General features: G+C 31.5%; 1 protein-coding gene across 1 annotated transcript; it reads right to left on the bottom strand.

Moving 5' to 3' along the window:
* Nucleotides 1-11441: 11441 nt before the first annotated feature.
* Nucleotides 11442-16420, bottom strand: LOC7489486 (uncharacterized). Its single transcript, XM_002324545.4, has 9 exons — nt 16138-16420; nt 15817-16007; nt 15549-15730; nt 15182-15466; nt 15034-15092; nt 14893-14929; nt 14715-14786; nt 12483-12807; nt 11442-12033 (listed from the first exon to the last, which is right to left on the bottom strand). Exons 1-9 carry the CDS (start codon nt 16268-16270, stop codon nt 11665-11667), a joined length of 1653 nt encoding a protein of 550 aa, XP_002324581.1. The 5' UTR covers nt 16271-16420; the 3' UTR covers nt 11442-11664.
* Nucleotides 16421-21443: the final 5023 nt, after the last annotated feature.

Here is a 21443-nt window from a genome sequence, read left to right as displayed (position 1 = left end):
GGGGGCATGACTGCAAAAACAACTTGGTACGACTGGTAAGAGGTGCAGTGTTGAAAGCGAAGCCAGACCTAACCAAGACCTATGGTTGGGCTAGTTACCAAGTTAGGACACAAACAATCCAACTGATCAAATGGTTTTCAAAGCAGAAACCGAACCAAATCTATGGGCTCTTTTCTCTCTCTCCGTCTCTGAGGTAAAAAAAAAAAACGATAAAAAAGAATAGAAAGCAATGAATTTTGATCCGTTTCACTGACAGTTCTTGGAAAGGCTTTGTCTCCTACTGTGATACTCTCACACGCGCTTTACATTCCACCTTACACTCGCGTCTATCCGCTTGTATTCTTGTTTCACTTGTATCGTGGAGATAAACAGTAAACAGTAAACAGTAAATAGTAAATACGAGTACTTATTCCACTTGGATTGGGGAGATAAACAGAAAGATGAGGCAGCAAGAATGATTTAGCCGTCAGTTTATGATTATTTTTTAAAATAATTTTTATTTAGAAATATATTAAAATAATATTTTTTATTTAAATTTTTTTTTATATTAAAAAATATTAATGTGAAGTAAAGAAAAAAATAAAAAAATTTCAATTTTTTTTAAAAACACTTTTAAAATAAAAAATAAACAGGCCTTAATATATACACTTACTATTATAAATATTTTTTTTTCTTATATTACTATTGTTATTTTAATAGTGAAGCAATTCGTATTGTCGGGCTTATTCTCGTGTATAATAGCTTGATGTTAGTTAGTTTTTATGATTGAATAAATTATTTTTTTACATAATTTAGTATAGTTTGATTATATTATATCTAAAAGTCTTATTTAATTAAAAAATTAATTATTATGATTTTAAATTATTTAATTATTACGTAAAAAGAGGGACTTTTAATATTATATAATTAAAAATATAGGCAATTCCATGGGCATCGTTAGCAGCCTGTTGTTTCATGGTAACAAATCCATGGGCATTGTTGGACAATGTAGGCGTGTGTGTCTCTAGAAGAAGCTCTGCACATGCTACTTTATGATCTTAACTAAAGGAGGCAATAATTTTATTTATTGTTCTTAGCTAACACAATAAATACATTTAAATGTTGAAGTTGTGCCATTATAATAATGTTATACGTGGTTATGTTTTAGGGTATTTTTTTATTTACAAATTACAATTATTTTTTTCTACAATGAAAAACCATTGAGGCCTTTTTTATTTCAAATAAACTTATTAAACACGCGGCATTAATTTTAATTTTGGGTGTTTAAAAGTGTAGCAATAATTAATTTTTAAAATGATTTGGGCTCGGAAATATATTAAAATAATAATTTTTATTTTTAAAAAAATTATTTTTGATACCACTATATTAAAACAATATAAAATATATAAAAAATTTAATTTTTCATGAAATAGCTATTTAAAACTACACCTTCACGAGATAACCATGGACACATTTATAATCTTTGACGTATATGATCGAAATTTGTAACTTGGAGCTGCGCCCACAGTCTAAGTTCTTAGCCGGTAAAGGTTACCGTTAAACTAGCCCCTTTTTTCTAGTGGGAGGAGTTCATATACATATACCTGGAATTAAAATTAAGCATATGGTTATATAATAATAACAATAATAATAATAACAATAATAATAATAACAGCAATAATGATGATGATGGTTTCTTGAAGAACAAAAAACATGGGGTCATGGAATAAGCCCATAATTAACATCATGAAATGATGTTTAGCTAATCTCCACTAAGCACAGGATGAAAATTACAGCTAGCAAATGATAATAAGGCTTAATGCTTCAAATTTCTCCAACCAAATATAATTATGGTTGAGATTATGGTGAAGATTTGTATCTATCTGGAAAGAACTTCTCACCTGCTAGCTTGGATGTGGGTTAAATTTACCCTTTCTCAATGATTAAATTCTTGAGCCAACTACAACACATTCCCAATTCATGTGCTTTTTTCTTTCTCCATTTCAATGGGAGGACTGTTGGTATTTACCGTATTTTACTCCATGCTGCAGTTGTTTATATAAATAGTTAAGTGTTTTTTTTATATTTTTTTAATTTCATCATCAATATATTTTTTACTAATTAACCAAACTAGAATAAAAAAAGAAAATAAAATAAAAATTATTTGCCACACCATAAGATTATACTCCAACCCTATCAGTTCTTAAATAAACAACGCATACAAAATTTCTCGATTTTTTTTTAATTTGAATTATAAGTAACAATATGGCAACCCCATTGACACTAATAAATTAAAACTCAATAATGTCATCTTTGAGAATTAATTTTATATCAAAAAATTGTACTTTCAAGCGATACAATTTCCTAAACAAGTACCGTACATTTTGGGAAACTCTTCTTCTCTCTTTCCTTCGTCCCTGTCTCTCTGACGAAAGTGCTTCTTCTTTTTTGCTTTGTTTCTTTTTTATTTAGTAATTCTAGATCTATACTAGTTTGTATATTTTTTTAGAAATTTACTTTAATTATTGAAAAAATATTTTATAATTATTAAATTAAATTAATAAAAAAAATCAAAACAATATATTTATATTTTATGAAATTGAAAGCTAAAAAAATAATAAATAAAATAAAACCATGTTCAAAATATATTTAAAGATTTTAATAATAAAACAACGAATTTCAATATATTTTTATTTGTATTTTTATTTTCACATTTTCATGGCATGGGTGGCTTTCTTGACTAGAGTCGTGTCAACAAACTGAACTCTCTTATTTTAGTGACACTGGGTTTTGGAGATCATTTATTTTAATGTAGTCAATTAATTAATTAAATTCATAAAAAGGCACAACGTGTCAGGGACACTGGGTTTTGGAAATCAAACCCAAACCACTAGGCCATATGCATTGTTTTCTGGCGGCCGCTGATGGTTTGTTCACTATTATTGGACTTTGACCAATCCATTCTTAGACTATGCTAGCTATAAAAAAATTAATTTGGAATTATTCAGCGGGTTAAAATTCATAATCTAGTTATATTTTTTTAATACAATATCATTTTAATTTAATTTTTTTTTATCTATCCGATCATATCCGATTTCTAATTTTTTATATCAATTGTGTGGTCACTGACCCACTAAGGAGGCTTTTCTTGTTATCTTTGCTTGCTCAGCAGAATCAACAGATAAATGCAGTATAATATCATAATAGAAATGGAGGAAGTGCTCATCACTTTATGTCATGCTTCTTTTTCGTTTTCTGAACTCTTGTGTGTGCCCTAGTAAAAAGATGTCTCGACTTCATGCAGCATGACTCATTGCTAGCTATCTTCCATTTCATATATTGTGCGTAGCATCATTAGATAATATTATATAATGAAAAAAAAGGATTGTATCGATTCACGATCTTTTAAATCAAAAATACGTAATTATAGTTACTAATATGATCATCATTATTCAGAGCTCGTGAAATTAGTTGAGATACGCACAAACTGGTATGAATACTCACGTTAATAAAAAAAAAAAAAGATACGTCCTTGTATTTTATTTTGTTATTAACCAAAAAAATGAATTGTTTTATAACTATATATCTAGTTAATATATTATTAATTTTGAATTTTGAAATATTTTATGATTGATGATCGTTTTCTCAACAATACCCATCTTTCTTACCACTTTACTCGAATTCATCATTGAGTAAAGCATTTTGTATAATTTAAAAGCAACTTTGAAGAGCTTAACCCTTAAGATTTCAGTAAAAAGAGCGAGAAATCACCATTTTATAATATATATTTATATATAGCGAGGGATCTACCAAGAAGATCTTTATTGGTGGCAATTTGGCTGGACCATTTGGTTGCATATATACGTCGCTTTTGTTAGATTAAATTGCTATAAAGATCTCATCAACTATATATTTAAAAAAGTGATGGGAAATCTTATCTCTTGGATTCATCAAGTGCTCCATCACAACTTGTAAAGTGCCTCAAAAGAATAATATTGAGGGAATCGAAAGGAAAACGAACTTCATGGAGAAGCATACTTTTAACCTAATTAATTAAAACTCATCTTCATCCTCCAGATGCATACCATCCAGAAGATTTGAAGGGATTTGGTCACGTTTAAAGAAGCATAAAAATAATTCTTATATGAAAAGAGCTCGTAAAAAGGGTGTAAGAAGTTTACTAGCTAGTAATTAAGGCTGTATGTGATTCGAAAACAGAAATATTTTTTCAATTGATAAAAATAAAATAAAATTGAAGAATTGCATGCACCATGTGGGTCTTGACCAGCGTCAATATAGAACCATCTTTCATCATGGGTGGACCAGCAAGACCAGTCGTAAAGCAACTCCCCTCAGCAGCCACCCACACTGAACTGCCCTTTTCCTTTCCTCAATATATATTAATTATTAGTTTGATTTCTTCCAATATATATATATATATGTGCCAAATTAGACCACTGGAGCCATTGAAGACTTAATTAACGAGGGGAATCCATGCATATAAAAACTAGAAATAGGGTCAAACATATGCGCCTGTTTCCTCTGGTATAGATATTTCTCCTTCTTTCCCTTTCAATTCAGCTTGTTTGACAAGATACAACCGTCCATGAGTGAATGCAAGATACTTTGCAAAAACGCGTCGAGAATATCCCTTCTCTAATCATGCCACTTGTTACTGAAGTTTTGGACATGATCAAGATAATTTGATTTAGCTTCATATTATGTTACGAAATTAATAATATTGGTTTGTTCTGTTTTCACTTCTTTAACAAGTTCTTCCTTAATTCTTCTATCATTTTGAACATTTTTTTAGGTTTTTTTTTTATTAACATGGATATTCGAACTAATTTGCATATAACTCGATTAATCTCACGAATCCTAAAATTAACAACCATGTAAGTCTCTATAGGCTCTGAGATTGTCTTGATCATCATAGTGGCCTTAATCATCGCATATAGGTGCCGATGATCCAATTATCATAATTATAAAAAAATCAATTAAGTTTGAGTATATTTCTTTTTACTCAAGACAAACCTTTTTTTTTTATTATAGAGTAAATAAGTAATTAAAGATGATTTTTTAACAACTTGAAGGAGCTAGTAGTTCTTTAACTTTTATGCAGATGGCAAATATATTGTCTAGAAATGGAATAGTTTAACCTCCACGCAAATGGCACGCAACCATCCCACTTGTGCTAGCTGTGGTCCTTGGCAGGAAACTTAAAAAATCTGCTCGCAAGCATCAGCAACTGGTTTTGAAAACTACAGCATCTGCATTCATAAGAAGAAGAGTGATATTCTTCCACATGGTGTGGAAGCCCATGATTTTTGGAGGTTTTTACTGCCTTATATATTTTTTTATTTTCAATATTAGTATGTTAAATCAATTTAAAATAAAGTAAATAATTTTTATATTTTTTAAAATAAATTTTAAAATATATAAAAAAACGAATTCTTTAAAGAAGATAAGGATTTTAAAAATATTTTTGAAAAAAAATAATTTTTTTTTACTTCAAATTAATTTTTATATATTTTTAAATTATTTTAGCTTGTTGATATTAAAAATAAATTTTAAAAAATAAAAATAATAATTTTAATATATATTAAATTTTTTTAAAAAAACTAACATTATTTCATTATCAAACGTCTCTTAATATCTAGCTTGTCACTCGATGCTTCCTCTCTAACATTTCAATGGTCAAACTTTAAATCAATCTGACTTTTTGACCCTGAATATTTATTGTGGAAGAGAACTAGTCCTTGGTACTCTTTTTGAGCCATGTGTAGGGCCTTATTTAATGTGGCTGCTACACTTTTTATAAAATATAACCATAGTTTGGGACAGCGTACAGTTTTTAAGGAAGCCATTGTTTTGATTTCGGCAGCCAATCCCGCCCTGACATGGAAAATACAGCAAATGGGAATGAAGACTTTTTCAACCATGTAAACATATGAAATCAAAAGAGAAAAAATAAAAATTCCAGAAAATGATGTTTCAATATAAAAAACACTTTTTCGTATGTGCAATAAATTTCAATATCTTTTTCATAAATGTATAATAAATCACTATAATATAGTAGAATTGGTCCATATAAATTGTATATTCAAGGTTATATTTTTTTATACTATATATTTATATAATAAAAAGGATTTCATTTGGATCTCTCGTTATAACCTTATAACTCACTATTTTTTTTTCTTAAAATGAAATTTGCCCCCTTTTGAAACCTCTAATTCCAAGTAACTTCTTGCCTTTCCAAATTAGTGACTAGTGCAGGGCTATTTTCTTAAGCATTTTAAATCAATGGTAGCCCTTAGACAGCACATTAGTGACTGCAGGTTTCTTAAGCATTTTAAATCAATGGTAGCCCTTAGACAGCACATTTTTAGCTGTCAAAGGATCAAGTGCGAGTGTGGGACATTAGGGTTCTGTAGCACAACGGAGTATCATGAAAAAGTCTCACTTAAAATGGAACTTAGTACCACACCTTTTCCTACCAAAAAACAATCAATCAAATGTGATGAGATAGTTGAAAATCCTTAAAAAAAAATTATGATTTTCTTAATATTGTTATAGGTTAGAAGGCACAGGAGGTTGGGCTTACATGGTTGTAACATCTACAAAAATAAGGTGTTTTTTTTTATAAAAAAAAGCTGGTGACTTTTGGTACCGATGAGAGTTTTGTGAGATTATGTATGTATTTATCTAACTGCAGAGAATATTTAGATTTGAATAAGAAAAAGAAAATCAAGCCTTCGACTTCATCTAAAAAAGAATATGAATTCATGAAAGCATGTTCATGCAAAGCGTGTTCATGCAAGGATATGATGATCACCGTGCTTACTATCTACAGTTTTGGACTATTTGGAGATAAAAAAAAGATCAAAATGACAACATATCACTATAAAAAAATATCTTATAAGTTCTGGGTTTTGAGATTCTATATGACTATCGATGATAACATCATCAATCTCTAGAAGATATGTATGGCTATCCTCATTTAATGAATGCATGCATGTTTTGCCATCATAGTTGAAGGCGAGCAAGCCAGGTTTGATAAGAGATAATGTATTCAAGTGTAAGAACGTCATTCAGGATTCGGTTTATTAATTTATAGAATTTCAAATAACCAAGTACAATTTGATAGTGGATACTTAATTTGGCCTTGATGGTCCATCATCATCTACAAGGGACTAAATTGATGATACTCGTTTTTGAAGAGGACTCCATGTGATACGCCCAAGCTCTAATGAAAAATCAAAGATTTACAAGCTCTATTTCAAGCTTAATTAATTTCAAGTATGGAGATATGTATCGTATGTAGATAAATTTGGCATATTTCCCTTTTAATTAATCTCTCTTTCACTTCTGTTTCTATAATCTTCAATATTTACTCTATCTGAATTAGATGGTTGGAAATGGTTTATTGAATTTCCCGGTGAATGTTGTTCATCAGAACCCCAGTGAATCGATACCAATTCCAATGTATTAGGGTTAGAATTGCAAGTGTAAGAGGTCGGTCAATTCCTGCAGGTATTTTGGCAAGTTGAATCTTCCAACTGTGATATATACAATCTTAATGAGGACAAGGATTGCTATTAATTAACTCAATTGTCATGCTGTTAACTCTATCTTCATTACACTTATAAAAGTCTCATTATGTATTAATTGATTAATTAATAATATTAGAATATATATGTGAGTTGATGTTTGATTAATATTTCAAGATATATAAAAAAGATGGATTGTATATCCCATGTATTTTTTATTAATAACTGAAAAGACATTTATTTTATTTTATGTTTTTTTCTTTGTTTTTCCAATCAAAAACATTTTTATCCTTTCTTTATTAATTTATCTTAGAACGCTAACCAAACTCTACTGTACACCCAAGAAATTAACGAACCCAAGATTCTACATATACTTAAATATTTCTAGGGGTATTTCGGAGTGTGTTAACGATTGTTTTTTAAAGTGTTTTTTTTCTTAAAAATACATTAAAATAATTTTTATTTTATTTTTTTTTTAAATATTTTTGATATCAGTATATCAAAATGATATAAAAATATCAAAAAATATTAATTTAAAACAAAAAAAAATTTAATTTTTTTAAAAATACTTATAAAAAAAATATATAAACAGACAGTCCTTAAAACTGCTTTCGTTTGATAAATGCGTGGACTTATGCGTATGTATTTTTATTAATTCTGGTACGAATCTTAGAGCTCCATATTTTTAATAAATTCCTGATGCATCAGACTCCCTGGCACTCAATTAATTAACCTTAAGTACATAAATCCGCATACATACATATATACATACATACCAGAACAACTGCAAAATCTCCTGATCTAATTAATCTAACAAAATTTACAAAAAAGCTACCAAATTTCTTGAATCTAACAAAACTAAGATCAAGAACAAGCAACCCTATCTCTACTGGCATTCATTAGGCAAAACCTGGTAAGCCTTGGCTGGAAATCCCTCCTCCTGTGAAGATCATGACTAGACGGCTTGATAATCTGTAACAAGATTGCCTTGAATGAATTTGCTTTGGCAATCAAAGCCAATCCCCCCTTGGTATTCGACCCAGCACGACCGATTCTTGATCTGGCAGGCACCCTAAGGGAATCCCGGTGCAGACCACACCTGAATGATCCGGGATGTGTGGTGGGTGAACACAGGCATGTCCTGGTTGCTTGCTGTGTATGTGACTTAGGACAAGGTCCACTTCTAGATGCCATGCATGTAATAATGTAATATAAGATAGTTTCTTTCGAATCTGTTAGGATCCTGTCTCCTGTGAGGTAAGCTAACCTATGGAAGGATTTATGGCCACTTTTATAGCCTCCTTTGGACTTAATGACCTTTGATTTGGTACTAATGACAACCTGGTTAAGTGTTACTTAGTGTAATAACGTAAGATGTTGTTGGGTATTGTAGAAAGAGAAGATATATCTTAGTGTTACTAATCAACCCCTTAATCCATTGGATAATACATTACATTTGGATGAGTCCGTCAGTTTTTCCAAACAATTACTCCACGGCAACTCACAGGAAATTCCTGATTAGAACGTAATAGATATTAATAGCATGTTTATATTGTATTTTAAAAGTATTTTTTAAAAAAGAATTTTTTTTATTTTTATTTTTTGTGTTTTTAGATTATTTTAACGTGTGAATATTAAAAATAATTTAATTTTTAATATTTTTTAATATTTTAAAATCATTTTAATTTGTTTATGTTAAAAATAAATTTTTAAAAATAATAATAAAAATATTATTTTAATATATTTCAGAACAAAAATATTTAAAAAAAAACAGCACATCACTTAAATCTAGAACTTTTAATTCTAATTGTCAAATAATTATAGTTTATATTTTTATACTAAATTATAGATAATATCAAACTAAAATCTCTTAAAAAATTATTAATTTAACGTTTTTTTTTTAAAGTTACTTTCAAAACAGTATATATATATATATATATATATATATATATATATATATATATATATATATATATATATATATATATATAAAAGTGTGTTGCGCTGTGTAATTCAAAATCCAAGCGAAATTCTTATTGAACAAATAAAAAATAGGATTGTATTCCCAGCTCTTGATCCGTACTCTCCACACATATTAAAATTTTACAGATATGAATTACAAAATTAATTAAATAAAAAGATTAAATCCAAAAATAATGTGATAATCAAATTAGAAAAATAATATGATGATCTTTTTCCTTCAATGGATTATAAAATGAATGATCTAAGTTTGTGAATTTATTTTTGTCCTTATTCTTTTCATCTTTCACAACAATTAATTATGATATAACTATATTATAATAATAATGCTTTATCTTTTATTTTAAATATAGATTCCAACATATAACTGGTAAATTTCTTTAAATGCACAAAAAATAATAAAATTTAAATATGAAAATAAGCGGTGAAGAATTGAGGTTAAAAATTTCTTTCATTCTACTATTTTTATAAGGATGTGTTTGTTTTGAGTTGCAATCTACTTTACAAAGTATTTTTTTTCTGAATAAATATTAAATTAATGCTATTTTAGGAGTTTTTGAATAATCGTAATATATTTAGTGTAAGAAATAAAAAAGAAATCCTAAAAAATTATATTTTGATACTAAAACGCTTGGTTCACCTGACCGGATCCTATTCCATCCTAAGCTTTCCAAGCCATAAAAAAAAAAAAATTATTTTCAATTTAAAAATACACTACGTCACAATACCAAATAAATATTAAATATAATTGAAAAAAATCACTCTTCTTCTGGAGAGGGAACAAACTTCAAATTCAAGTCTCAGGCGCTGTTATTGTCGCTTCAAAAGCCAAAACAACCACTCCTCTTGTCCTTTTGATTGTTTTGCTGCAATTATGAAGGTTTAGGGTACAAGATTGGTCTTGCCGTCCAAACCATTGAATACGAATTAGACTTGTCTGGGAAGCAAGGAATCTCTAGCGAATTAAATTGCCCTGTCAACTGAGATTTCAATTTTGATACATGCTTTTTGCAATCAGTGCTATCCTGCATTTGGCGCCATAAAGATATGAAGCCTCAAGCCATAAGCCAGCTTTAGGCCTTCATACTTTTAAACCAGTTCACACGGAGCAGCAGCAGCAAATTTGGCCAGACAAGAATTGGTTTTAACTTTTAAACTTGACTATGCATGCTTTACGTCGGTCGTGTGGGTTCACACACAGAGCAAATCGATGTCGGCAATGTGCCACAGCAACAAGAGCGAGGCAATCCAGCCATGTCGATTAATCCCAGCAGGGACCTGCCTAGCCAGTTGCTACCACACCTACCGTCCTTATTTAGCAAGCAACACAGAATTCAGACACGTAACAAAGCGTCACGAAAAAACTTGTTCACGAGTCTCTATAATTTGTTATTTACGATGATGATGGGCATGGCTTAAGGACCCCACTTTTTTACTTTCACTCAAAGTCTTACAAGTGTGCTTGTGTGTGGGGGTGGTAGTACCAGCTAGGGGATAGATCAAAAGCTTTCATTGATGTTGATTCGTTAGTCCATAGGGCAATATAGTAGCGGTGTTAAGTTATGTCCTGATTTTTTCGATCTTAGCTTCTACTGATTTTTTGTCAAGGAAATGAATTCGAGCTGGGGATCATTGATTGAACGGCTTTGAGATATAGATAGAATGCACAGAGGTCAGTGATCCTTCCCATGGTGTCTTCTTCTTATCTTGTCAAGGAAATGAGTTCCAGTTGTGCAAGAAATGATGGCATGGTTTTCCTGTATCTTGCAGCTATTTAAAGACATGACCCCAAGACTTTCAATATTCCAGTTGTGCAAGAAATGATGGCTTGGGCCTCACGACTTGAAAAGGCTGAAGGACTTGCCAGCTCAGGCAAAAGTAACTTATCTTTACATCTGCTTGCTCGGTCTGTATTAAGTTAAAACAGGACACTACGCAAAAAAACAGTCTCCACAAGAGAGATTCCATTAGAACAAGCGAAAATAAAAAAGGCAGGAAACTACAAGTCATGAGAAAAGGATCTGTACTTAGTAACGCACTAACGATACTCCAGCCTAAGGATGCTTAGCATAATGCACAAGAATATCCGCATAGCAAGCGATCCAGGATATGGACTAGAAATAATTAGCAACCTTGTAACTAGATTAGGGCATCTTCACGATGCCTTGCCAGGGCCTTCCAATGAGGACATGAACTGCTTGGTATATACACGATGCCTTCTCTCTCTTGCGTAAATTACCCAGAAGATCAGTGACAGCATTACTGCCGCAGATACAATTACTAGCCCAATGTATATCCATTGTGAGTATCGCCGCAAATCAGGACAATAAGAATGGCTGATCTTGGTGAATGTTTCTCGCACAAAAGTGCAGTCTTCCAGGTTAACCAAGAACGGACCATAACGATTCAACCCATAACTTAGGTTTACTGCAGATTCCATCTGGTTGTACAAGCTGGGTGTAAGCCGACCGGGTGTAATACAAATCTCAGATGATGAAACCTGACAGATATAATTCTTCCACACCTGCTCGATACAGAAAACAAAAGCAGTAAGCCTTTCTGAATCATACTCTAAATACATTACAAATCAGGTAAAATTGGTAAGCAGAAGCTGACTAAGGAGGAGGTCGTGAACTGATTTTATAATCTTAATCAAAATTGAAAAGCACATAAATATACTGAAACAAGAAAATTGCCCCCAAAATCTCACTTTAAAAATCTGGCACCACAAGTTAAACAGAGAAGGCCAAGTAAGATTTTGGATTTTGCACGACTGGGAAATTTAAACATCGTCTAAAACGATGATGTTGACAAACATACATTCCGGGCAATGATTATAACTAGCAACTGAATCTAATATGGCATCTGCTAGTGAGATGGATTATTGGTAGCTTAATCTTCAGCAAATCCAGTATATAAAATAAAATGCCTTTCAGCCCTTCTATTTACACTTTTCATGTTCACATATATTACCTGGGTAGCATTGCTCAAGTCCACTTCACCAGCAGCACATTTACGATCTGTAAAATCAGAATTGAATGGGTTGCAAAGAACAGGCATCAGTGGGCCGGATTGATTGTAATATAGATCTCCAGCTTGGGGTGGAAAATTTCGGTTGGAGACATTGCTAACTACATAGTCAACAACATTGACAAGTTGATAGGTTGTCTCCTTGGTCTGCCTCAAGGTTTCTTGAGCAGTTGCGTTGTCCACACATGGGATTATATCATCCAATGCTGTTTTGGCAGTGGGGTTCTGAACCCACTCATCCATAGAAATACAAGTGTCGGCAACCACGCTAGCAGATAAACAAACAAACAAACAAACACATTTAGGGACGCACTCAGAAAAGAAGCACAGAAACACTGATTCTGACATAGAAGCCCTGTGGTACTATCATAAGAATAGTCATTTTCAAACATTTTCCAAGTCCAATACTTTAAAGTGCAAGAGATGAAAGTTTCCCATAACACAATGCAAATGTATCTCTTTACATGCATGTGTGCAAGAGTGTCAACGTGCTTAAGAAAAATGATAGTTTTGGTTTTAAAGACAGCTTCGAATCATAATGTTACCATTTAAAATAGTGATCTTATATGACACTAGCTTCAACCAACTACGTAGATCAATTAACAGGATACCGTGGTACTTTGGAGGCGTAAAGTTATTCAAGTGCCAAGAGGCAGCCTCATTAGACCTGATCTTAACAGAAATTACTTTTACAAACCTAAGGTGTGCTTGTTTCTTATGGAGTTGGAAATAAATTTCCTATCCGCGTACAGATTTTAAATTCACTAGAAAACAAAGCCTTCTGATTCCATAGCTTACAGGGCATTTTTTCCTTGTAAAAAGCCGGATTGAAAATTTCTTAATCATATGGTTTTCAGGAATATTTCTTGATCAGCCCAAATATTCAGAGAGATTGACCGACTACTATGTACAGATGAACTCCATACAATCATGAACTAAGAGGAAGAAGAGTGATTAGCCAATGTTCAGACAAGGAGCTGATAGCTCAAGATCTATTGGTTAAAACCTTAAATAACAGAATCTAGAGAAGTGCCCGGGATATAAGAAGTTAGCCTGTCACTTTGTAACCTATCGAAGCTGAATCCTTGTGCGTTTTCAAGATTTCATGCGAACTCAAAGTAGTTTTGCTTGGCCAATATTGAACAGCTTCTCCTGAAAATGGCCTACTTTGTGGTTTCTGTGCTTTTCAGCCTGAGAAATCCAATTATTGATTTTCCTAGAATATTGCGCACTGAATAGGTACATTCATCTTTTCCTAGAATTATTTGCAACAAATCTTTTGAGGAGGTGAGAATCAAATTCTCTCTTATGTTCTCACCAGCCACTTTCATTCAGTCTTCAGCCCTCTGCAAAAGATGCAGCCCAGGAGTTGTCAAAACAAAGTGAGAGAACTCTTGAAAGTTTTGTTGGCGCTTTTAATTATTGATATCTACTACTTATTCAAATCCTTTCTTCCTCTCTCTTTATATGAGTGGCTGTAGGTTATTTATCATCTTCCACTCCAAGTACCAATTTTAATGGAAACTTATTCTTGCGGAAAAATAATCCTAAAAGACCCATGTACATGTAGAAAAAGAAGAGTGCATCATTTTAGACATATTCTCAATCTGACTCTGCCAGGAAATGACATTATATGGAATCATTTTACCTATCTGTAAGCTCAACGAGTGACACGACAGAAAATGAGGTTCGACGATCCCAAGATCAAGATATAAAAGACCCATTTATTAACATCAGCAATGCTAAAACTTCTAGTCCACAACCAATGGGTTCATAATGCCTCAGAAACACATTTAAAAGACAACCATCAGAATTATAGCTAGAAAAGTGTGTTTGCTATGAATATCTACAATTAAGATCACGAAGCTCTAAACGCCAGAGTTATGCAACAACACAACTAAAACAGTGTTTGCGAGTGTGTATGGACATCAACAATTAAGACCATGAAAGCTCTATATGCCACAATGAAACAACACAACCACAAGTGTGTGCTTGCATGTGTATATGCATGCATCTATACACCAGAATGTGTGCACAAAGCATCCAAAACATAAATTTAATTCAACACACCTTTTTTTTAAAAAAAATAAACATCAAGCATAAAATCCTTTATGCATTTTATGACCCTATATCAGAAAAGTTAAAAATAAAAAAAGAACAGGAGGAAGAACTTACTTGTGAAGGAGAAGGAATACACCGCACAAAATAAATGTGCCCGTAACAAGAACCCAGCCAAGGATCACCAGACTACAGAATTTAAACAGTAAAATTGGCCAAATCATAACCATAACATGTACTTGTTTTCAAGTTCAAAATAGTTAACAGATAACGGCTCAAAAATCAGGTCACTCACAAGTAAACAAGGCACTGCATCCCAAAAATGGAGAATACTGCAACCAATGTCATCATATAAATAATATAAGCAAATAATTTAGCTATAATAAATCAAACAATTTATAAATTTGCACCTCTAATGCAAGAAAATAACACTTACAGAATCCAAGAAATGCCACAGCAAGCATTACAGCAGCAAGGATAATGAGGGCCAGTCTCCTGCAATGCACAACAAAAAAATAAGAGCAATTATGAAAAATTCCAAAACCAATCAAGCACCAGAAGAAGTTTTAAGAGCTTTTACTCACATGCTATCCAAAACATTTTGTATGCCTTCTGAATTATCCTGTGTAGTGCTGGAAAGAGTAGTACCAGAGGAGTTGATCTTTTTTTGAATGCTATCAATGTCATTTTGGACGCTGGGTGGCAGAAAAACTGACTCTACACCAGTATTCTTAGCCGCAGCAAGATAATCTGACACATGCCTGAGGTTTTTGGCAGTAACATTTGCTTGATTGACTACATACTCCAATGTGTGTGTTGTAATACTGTGAAACTTCCCTTGACCAGTATACAGAACAACACATCCAGCACTGTAATCGCAGAGGAACATTGAGGGTGTCATAAAATTATTAATCAAAACACATAGCCAAAGCGAGAAAGAGGGGTCATTACATTGCAGCAATGGTAAAGAGGATGAGGTAAATGAGAGACAGGGCATAGCATGCTCTAGAGTAGCCATAAGGCTCTGTTGGACAACAGCAATAGCAGAGGCAGATAAAGGACAAACAGAGTCCAAATATCACAAACCAAACCAAAGCTAAGATAAAGAATGGAACCGCAGTAAAACCAACAGACTGCATCATTGAAGTGACAATCAGTACAAGAAAATGTATTAATATGGTCAAATAAACCAGAAAAAGGTAATAAAGAAAGAACTCACAGCCCAATAATGTTTATTGCTGATATTGTAACCAGAAGTGTAGAATTTAAAGTTCTCTAAAGGGTCTCTTCTTCTTGTTTTCTTTGCAGCCAATATCAAAGAAGATGCTGTGTTCTCTTCCTCTGCAAGATGCCTCCTTATCTCCCATGAAACCACCACACCATCATTCTCTCTCCCACCAACCACAACATCTACATTGACAAAAAAAAAAAACAAATTACTCTTGTTATAAAAAAAAAAAAGCACATAAAGATTTCATATTTTTCACAAAAATCATAATTTTTAGACAAAAAAAAAATCTTTAATTAATAAATGAACTACCAGGAACGGAAAAAGATTCAAACTGGGAAGTTAAAGAACTGGGAGTTGCTGTTGAAGAAGTAAAGATAAAGAAAAAGAAAAGAAAGCTTAGGAGAAAAAACAATGGTGGGTTTGATCTGTTATTACAGGACATGTTATGTTTTCGTTTGTGTTTCAGTTTCTCTCTCTGTTTCTAGGCGTTGCCGTCGGCTCTGCCTGGTTTTTATGTTCGTCTCTACGAGAGACAAAGACAGAGCAGTGTCGAGCCAGTGTGTAAATACTAAATACAGGTGATTTATATGGGTATTTGTGAGATATTAAGTCTTAACGGTTAAGAAAAACACATTTATGAATTTGTAAAAAAGTTTTAAGTTCTTCTCTATACGTTTATTTGTCCGTAATTATTATATGGACAAGAATACCCCTTTGCTGTGATGGTGTTGCTTTCTTTATTATTATTATTATTTCTCTTTTTTATTTTTTTGGGTTACAACGTTTTTGTTATGAGGAAGTTTTCATGCCTTTTTTTTCTTGAAGTTGTTAGGATTGTTTTTTGAATTTTTAATAAATTTATAAAAATTGCTTCTTTTTTGTTTTTAAAACTAGATCTTATATATAATTATATTTTAATCTAAAAAACATTTTAGGGCAAAAATTTCTTGTCCGGTTAATTTCATGCCTTGTTAGTTTTAGAACTCGTAGGATCAATTAAGATATACATAAACTGACCCGAACACCAACATTAATCTATAAAAAATAGAGGTGCACTCTGTCTTTTCACAGTGTAATTTTTTTTCATCAGTTCATTGTATTATTAATAAACAAACCCACTTGACAGTAGTGTTATTGTCGATATACATTTGAGAATTTATTGGACAAAAGCTTTATCCTTTTTGAAACTGCCAGTTTTGTGGAGATTTCAGCAAGAAATCAAACAAAATAAAATAAAGAAGCCGTAATTGAAAAAAAGAAGGAAAAACTCAAATTATAGAGATCAAAATGAAAAATTTCTTAATCTATAGTAGGAAACTATACTTTTACCCATATAAAAAAAAAAAAGGGCATAAGCCCACCATACAAACTGACAAACCATATATATATATATATATATATATATTTGATGTTAACAAAAGAGAACGTGGCAGGGTGTGCTTCAAATCCTATGCGAATGCTTGTCACATTGTGACCCCAGTTGTCAATCTCACTGATTACAAATAACAAACGTGCCTACCCACCACCTTTCCCCCATTTTCTTGATTTGGCTTAGCTTACTTCAGAAAGGTCTTTATTTACGGGTTTATTAATTTATGTTTTGATGTTGAATCTTACTATTTTAGGGTTTGGAGCTTGTGATTCTTAATAGGGTTTGTTTTCTTGAATTTGATCGATTTTCTTGACCTACCAACGTTACTTAGGAGAGGAGGAGAGAGGTCAAGAGTTGTTCATGAGTGGAAAATTGTTTTGGACCGCTTTCTTTTGATAGAAAAAATGGAACTCTCTTCGATCTCTTGTTTAAAGTATTCAACCTAGTAGTTTAACCTAACAACACCATGATGCTGACTAATTTGTGTATCAATATTTGAGCAAAATGATTTGTGGAATATTTTCTGTCACCTCACTAAATTAAAAACACCTGATATGATAAATAAATTCCCGAGGTTAATAATTAATTTGTTCTTCTTTTCTCTTGTAATTTAATTTTCAATTTCAGATATGATTTTGTATTTTTTTTATTTTGTATGTTATTAGGTGTCCTCAGGTTTTTATTTATAAGAAGTTTTTCCTTGGATTAATTTCAAGTGATCATAATGTAAAAATTCTTATCTTTTTTATGTAAATGAGAATTATATCCTTGTAAAAAAAAAACAGAGAGCAAAGAAAATGAATTGGACAGTAAGAAAAATCAATATGGAACGGGCAAATAACAGAGAGAGCAAGGTTAAACGTATAATTATGACTGTTTGCTTGCTAATTTATGATTACTTTTTCAGATACGTTAGCAAATGATTAAGATCCAACTCAAATTTTCATTTTCTCTAGGGTCATAATTAATCCTGTTAATTAAATTAATTAGACGGATTGAAAAATATAATAATACGAAAAGGATGATTTTCTTCCTTTATTTTCTAAGTGTACAACGGATCTTTTACGGTTTAAATCTAAGACTTAATTTGTAATAAAAGCAGAACAGCAATAATTTTTGGAGCGTTATATTGGTACAAAGTAAATAAGAAATAATTGTTCTCATGAAAAACATGAGTACTTCATTTAAAAGAAGACATAAATGAAGCATTGATTTATTTTAAAAACTGTAAATTAAGTCCGCTTGATTTTGAAGCAAATTTACGTACACCTTAAGCTTCATGTTGGCTTGTTTTGACGATGAACAAGTTCTAATATCTAAGCTAGTACTGCTGCAAGCAAAAGTCTGAAGCAAGTCTTTTGATCATATTAATATATACTCGTATGATATACAGAGTATATATACAGAGACCTGATACTCGTATATATACACAGAGACCTGCGTTTTTGTAGTCTTGCAGTCATAGAAACCTTCTGTATATATGGATGTGGAAAATGAAAAGGAAAAGAATTGCATTTCAAAAGCAAGAGAAAGGATTTCCTTCATAATATTCAACAACAGCATTTTCTATATCAAATTACGTACAATCCAATCAAGTCTTAACCTTAATTAGGTCTAAAGTTAATAATTTATATCAATAAAAAGATTATCAATTAGTGAAGACACAGACACACAGACATGCATGGCATGTCTCCTATCATGTACAAACATATGAAATTATTTGCTAGACGCCGAACGGTGGAGTGATCCTCACTTGAAGAAAGAGGGGACTAATCTGTTAAGCGTACACACAGCTCATAAAGAAAGAAGAAAACTTGCAGCTTAATTATATGGTAGGTAATGAGAATGGTTAGTTATGTAGTAGATGTTTACGTAGACATAAAGCTAGCATTTGCCACTTGCTGATGCTTCATCAAATCAACTTTCCAATCTAATTTCCAAGTGATGGGCACATTTCTTCTACCGATCTTTAATCATGTTTCTCATGGCCTGGCATGGCAGGTCCATCAAGAGCTGTGTTGAAGAAATCAAGTGTTTATGATATATATACGTACACTTTCATCAATTAATAGAAAAGTTGAATAGATAGTGGTGCCCTTGCTAGGTAGTTTCAGAAACATATCGATCGGCAAGGCTGGCCCCTTTGGGAATAATATAAGGCGGCAGAACTGTGCTGCTGCCTTTATGCTTGATGCGATGTGCCGGCACGAAAACATTTTTTGCTTCTTTTTCTTTCTTATATAATAAGAATGTACTTTGAGGATCCTTAAGGGAAAAGGAAAGAAAGAAACTCCCATTGTGCATATCATGCATGTTTATACCAAGGCTAATCTCATCGGGGATCAAGATTTATCCACCTCAAAGGCATTGAATCGAGGCTGTAAACTTACTGACTTGGTTTCTCAAGTAGTATTGGATTTCTAAAAAAATTCAATTTCGCTCAAAATTTCTGTTGCTGGACAACTTTTCTTTAAAAATTGAATTTCTTTTTATTTTAAATTAATTTTTTTTAGCGTTTTTGAATCGTTTTGATGTGCTGATGTTAAAAATATATTTTTTAAAAATAAAAAAATATATTATTTTAATACATTTTCAAATAAAAAAAATTAAAAATAATATTTATTATTATCTCAAATACCTCTTAATCATTAAAAATAATAACGGACAGATTTTTATACCTTCACCAGTGAAGAAACAAATCCTTGTAAATACAACACTTATGCCAGGAGAATTTCTGATGAACCAAAAAAAATCTAGTTATAAGGATAACAAATAAAGGCTAACCCAAATGTCTAAGCCATGGTTTGAAGATGAACATTGAACATTAGGGATTAAAAAGAAAAGGCTGAGGCATCCACTTGCTTAAACTACACTTAGAACAATCTCTATGTACAAGGGTTAATGACATGTTTTTTCTTTGTAATTTTCTGGATCTTGCCCTTGTCCAAATTCCCAATTAAACTCGTATTTGTCTTTATACAAAATAACTCGTATTTTTCTCATATTTTTTTAGCAAAGTCAAATAATCTCAAACACCTAATAATTAATCTTAAAAGGTTAAATTTTTCATTTGTAATTTTAATGGTGATAAATATTTTATTATATGCTATTTGTTTCTCAAAGTGATTTTTAAATTATTTTTTATTTGAAAAAAACATTAATTGATGTTTTTAATTATGTATTTTTTTGATGATTTTGATCCATTGATAAAAAGAATAAAATATAAGAAAATTATGTTAATATATTTTAATTGAAAAGCAACGTATACTACATTAACAAATATAAAAATAATTTTATAGTAAAAGATTTTAGAAATTTTATTTATTTGCCATTGTTGAGTGGGCTTAGACATTGTCAAGACATTTCAACTAAGAAAGATCTAAATTCAGTTTTTCCTTTATCTACTATATTCTTCCCTCCTCTAATTCTATCAGTTTTTTTTTTTATTATTATTTTTAATGATGATTGTTTTGTGGGCTTAGTTTTAGAAGTCATGTTACTGGGCTAGCCTGAAATATAAATTGGGCCACCTACACGAAATATTTTATTTCATGAACTACCCCATGCCATCTCGTGCGAATAGCGAATACGCCGAATAGCACTTCCCTTTTTAGCTTAATTTACATGTTTTCGGCAACAAAAGCCCGTGCTCTAGAGCCCAGTAAATACCCAAATGGTGGGCCCAGCATTTCTCGGCCCAATTTCGACTGTAGGCCACCACAAATTATTGGCCTACTTAGTTACCAAGAAAACCTCCTCTAGAATCCTCACCTGAGTAACTGCTTGTGGTGCCGTCATTGGGATAATCCATCTCACAAAATTTTACAAACCACCAACGGTGAATTAACTTGCTCCATGGTATCCCGATGCTTTGATTTGAGACTTCTTATTATTCCAAATTTGTTAAGACAATATACAATTAAATTTGATAGGTGAGTGTAAATATCCTAAAATTTTCAACTTTGATATATAAATTATCATTGTTCATGGGAAATTTATTTTTGGATTTGAAACTGTGTTTGAATGCATTTTAAATATATATAAGGCTTGAAAAAAATATCAAATTGATTTTTTTTATTGTTTTTTATGGTTTTGATATTTTAATATAAAAAACATTATTTTAATATATTTTAAAAATATATATATTTTTATAGAACACAGTGTATTAAAATAGCATTCAATTTTATTTATTTTTTACTATAACACCACTTGTCTAAAAAGGTGATATCATTGTCAGATTGAG

The sequence above is a fragment of the Populus trichocarpa genome, chromosome 18 (genome assembly GCF_000002775.5).
Source record: "Populus trichocarpa isolate Nisqually-1 chromosome 18, P.trichocarpa_v4.1, whole genome shotgun sequence".
In the NCBI taxonomy this organism is placed as follows: domain Eukaryota; kingdom Viridiplantae; phylum Streptophyta; class Magnoliopsida; order Malpighiales; family Salicaceae; genus Populus; species Populus trichocarpa.
This window is presented reverse-complemented; position numbering and strand designations above follow the sequence as displayed.